A 4,089-nucleotide genomic window follows, 5' to 3' on the forward strand; every position below is an offset into this window, starting at 1 on the left:
CCGGGGGGTGGTACCATGCTGGAGGTTAAAGGAAGCTGCCAGAGGCGGCCAGGGGGGGCTTACTCAGCACCACCACGACACCCCGCGGCTGCAGGTGCTAGCAGGAGACATCGGGCTGTACCTTCCGCTGCTCCTGCCATTGCCCTATAGAACAAGCCTGGGGCCGCTCGGGGCTGCAGCGTTCTCCATTAGCGACGCCTGGTCCACCTGGTCCCCGCTTTTCTCTACTCGTGGGTCTGCGTGATTGTTCCTTCCAACTCTGGGGGCCTCCTCTCCCCTTCGCCTAGCAGGTCTGGGCAGGCTCCCTGAGGGGGCTTCCTGTCGGCCACCGAGGCCCTCGCCCATAAAGCCGAAGCAATTTCCCAGCTCCTGGGTGAGCACAGAAGCGCCATCCCTGCCAGCTTGCCAGAGCACCTTTATTTACACAAGCCCTTGGGGCCCGCCTGGAAGGTCAGCAGCGGGCACCTGAGTGCTCACCCAGTGAGGGCCAAGGTGCAGCGGCAACCACATCTGCTCAGCGCTGCAGAGGCCGTCCGTGGGGCCATGGCACGTCCAGGCAGCCGCTCCTGCTGCAAACCTTGTGCTTCTACCAAGCTGTGCCCACCTGGTAGCTCCGCCACTGCCCCAGAGGCCTCGCCCGGAGACTGCCCCTCACTCTCCCCTTGGGAAACACAAGGCTCTTCCTAATCCCAGCTGCCATCTCCGTCCCTATGCAGCCGTAAAGACCCGACCTACATAGAGTGGGGCCCTGGAGGGGCGGGCCCAGCTGTGTCCCTGATGGTGGTAACCTCGGCCCCAGCCCAGTGGACTGACCCCCAGCTGAGCCTGCCTCAAGGCCGAGAGCACTGACTGGACTGCAACCCCAGTCCGGGCCCCGGGCCTCCTGACCGAGCAGTCCCAGGCGAAGCCTCAGAGCCCAGCCGGGGCAGGCGCGCTGGGCAGGGGCAGCTCCAGGGTTGGCGTCTCAGTGGCCTGGGCTGGGCTGGGTTTCCGTGGGTCCAGCTGCCCCAGCTTCTCACCCAGCTGCGCGTAGAGGTCCTTCACAGCCTCGCCGCTCTGTGGGAAGACATAGCACGGCTTGGCACCAGCCTGAGGCGGCCCTGCCTGGCACATTTGCATGGGCTGTGCCAGGAGGGAGCAGGCACCTACCTGGCCCGTGGGCTCCAGGGCCTTCTGCAAGGCCTCCAACTTGGACGGGGCCACCCGGGGGTGCAGGTGCAGGAGGAGCCGCAGCAGGTGTCGGTGCACGTTCTCCTTCCTGGAAGAGGCCGGGCGGGTGGGGCCAGCAGACGTGCCAGGCCCAGCACCTGGGCTGTGGACAGCCCTCGGAGCCACTGGGACGTGAACAGCCACAGACCCTCCCCAGCACCCCACAGGGCCACGTGCAAGCCCTGGCGCCTAAAGGACCTACCTGTGGGCCCTCCCTCCAAACAGGGACTCCAGCAACCCACACTGCCACAGAGACCAGACAGGCCGAGGGGCCGGGGCAGACCGAGGGGCCGGGGCAGCTCGCTGAACAGGCACAGCCTGTGGCCCGCACACCTACCTGGGTGAGGCAGTGAGCAGGAAGCCATCAAAGAGGCTGCTGCAGAAGTCCTCCAGGCTGAACTCGTCGGCGAGCAGCGCCAGGCTCCCCGTGAGCAGGTGCAGGAAGATGTCACCGAAGGCCAGGTCCCCAAAGGTCTCCGCTGCAGGCACAGCAGGCATCAGCCCACCCCGCCAGGCCAGGCACGTACTCTACCCGCAGCCGGGGTCTGCAGTGCCCACTGCGGCTCACACGGGGCCCTTGGTCGTCCTAAGGTCAGAACCCTAAGGCCTGGGTGGGTGTGGAGAGTGGCCAACCAGGGTGGCCTGGGGGCAAGCAGGGGTCGGGAAGGGCAGGAGGCCGAGAGGAAGGCCCGTCACACAGGGTCTACCGGCAGCTGAGGGGCTCCAGCCGCACAGCCCCCGAGAGAGGCCCAGAGGCCCGGTGCCAGGGAGGGAGCACAGGCACAGGCCACCTCTGCTGGAGCAAGCTCCTCCACCACCGAGCCCCGCGGAGGGAGCTGAACTGCCCTGTTCCTTCTTTCAAGGACAAGGGTCAGGGACGGCAACAGGAGCCAGGTCTCGCAGCCACGGCCCAGTGTCGACGTGTGCGGACAGGCAGGACCAGGGCCAAGCAGCAGGCAGATCGCGGCAAGACAAAGGCGGCAAACAGGCATGCAGCCAGGCCACCCGAGGCAGGACAGATGTCCACAGGCCCAGGGACAAGATGGCACCACCTCCCAACTCCGGGCACTGGGCCTGCATAGAGACCTATAGAGACAGGCCTGAGGTGGCCCTGCAGCACACCAGAGCGCGGTCCCAACACACTCAAGCAGGCACAGCGTCAGGCTAGGGGCATGACGGGCAGAAAGACCCTTCTGCCTAGGAGCCCTACAGGCCAGGGGACGTGAGGGTGGGTGGGGCAATGTGTGGAGGGTGGCCTCTGTGGACCCCGATCCGAACACTGGCACGAGGCCGACGACGCGGTCTGGGAAACCAGCAGAGGCCAGTCGGGCTGCAGATGCAGTTTTGTGAGACAGGGGTCACCATGTCCCAGCCGTCCCGTCCCAGCCTCCTGAGCAGCCGAGACCACAGACGTACATCGCACAGCTGGCTTCGGGGGTGGGCCAAGAATTGAACCCGGGCCTCTCCCGGGGCTCCAGCCTGCCAGATAGTGGGTCTACCAGCATATGCTACCACAGTGAGGCCTGGGTCAGATTTTTTTTTTTTTTTGGAGAGGTTTTTGCTATAGGGCGTGTGTGCTCACCAGACAGACGGAGAGAGACATAGAGACAGAAAGCGAGAAATCACCCCCCCAGGGGGGATGGCCACACCACAATCCCTTCTCCTCCATTTTCCTCTCGGGATCTTGGGCATGCACATGCGCCCGGCGTGAGTTTTAAGCCACTGGGTCCGGGACACAAACCACAGTCGACTACGTGGGAGTCCAGCGACATAGCCATTACGCTAACTGCTGGTTCCCATGGCTTGGGTCAGATTTTAAAAGCATCATTCGAACCCAAAAGATGCTGTGGAGATTAAATCGCTAGATCTCCCATGACTGCACGGCTCAAGTCCCAGATCCAGCGGCTTGACAATGACGCGAGGCGTGTGCGAGCATGCTCCAAGTCCCAGGAGAACGGAGAGGGTTTCCGGATGCCCATCCCCAGGAGATTTCTTACTTTCCCTCTCTGGTGCTCTCTGGTGAGAGCATGTGCCCTACAGCAAAGACCTAATGGGGACCAGCAGTTGGCATAATGGCTATGTCATTGTCGACCGCAGTTTGAGTCCCAGACCCAGTGGCTTAAACTCACACCGTGCGTGTGTGCCCAGGGTCCCGAGAGGAGAATGGAGGAGAAGGGATTGCAGCGTGGCCATCCCCCCGGGAGGTGATTTCTCTCTCTCTCTGTCTTTCTGAAGAGTGCACATGCCCTATAGCAAAAACTCCTCCAAAAGAGACCTAACGGGGCCAGCAGGTGGCAAGGTGGTTAGGCACTGGACTCCCACACGGCTGATTGTGGTTCGAGTCCCGACCTGGAGGAAGGCTCGCCTGCTCACTCTCTCTGGTGAATGCATGTGTACTATAGCAAATTTAAAAGAAGTAATGAAAATAAATAAAATTAAGTAATTTTTTTTGAGAGGCTTTTGCTACAGGGTGAGTGCGCTCGCCAGAAAAACAGAGACAGAGAGCAAGAAATCATTCCCGGGGGAATGGCCACACTGCAATCCCTCTCCTCTATTCTCCTCTCGGGATCTTGGGCACGCACGCACATGTACCCAGCATGAGTTTAAATAACTGGGTCCGGAACTCAAACCGCAGTTGGCTACGTGGGAGTCCAGCGACATAACCTACACTAACTGCGGGTCCCAATTAAGTAGTATTTTTGAATAATGACTCTATTTTACTTTATCCATTATTATTATGTTGTAAGTTAACCAGACACAGAAAGAACGTGAGTGAGAAAGCAAATCGCCAGGTCTGGGACTCAAACTGTGGTCAGCCATGTGGCAGTCCAGTGCCTAAACCACCACGCCACCTGCTAGCCCCTAAATAAATAATTATTA

General features: G+C 60.9%; 1 protein-coding gene across 1 annotated transcript in view; it reads right to left on the minus strand.

Moving 5' to 3' along the window:
- Nucleotides 1-395: 395 nt before the first annotated feature.
- NELFB (negative elongation factor complex member B) overlaps nt 396-4,089 on the minus strand; it is a 12,520-nt gene continuing 8,826 nt past the window's right edge. Inside the window, 3 exon segments of the mRNA XM_006163307.2 lie at nt 396-1,056; nt 1,150-1,258; nt 1,547-1,688. Coding sequence (XP_006163369.2) covers nt 910-1,056; nt 1,150-1,258; nt 1,547-1,688 — 398 coding nt within the window. The 3' untranslated portion in view covers nt 396-909.

This window comes from Tupaia chinensis, unplaced genomic scaffold (genome assembly GCF_000334495.1).
Source record: "Tupaia chinensis unplaced genomic scaffold, TupChi_1.0 Scaffold142100_1, whole genome shotgun sequence".
In the NCBI taxonomy this organism is placed as follows: Eukaryota; Metazoa; Chordata; class Mammalia; order Scandentia; family Tupaiidae; genus Tupaia; species Tupaia belangeri.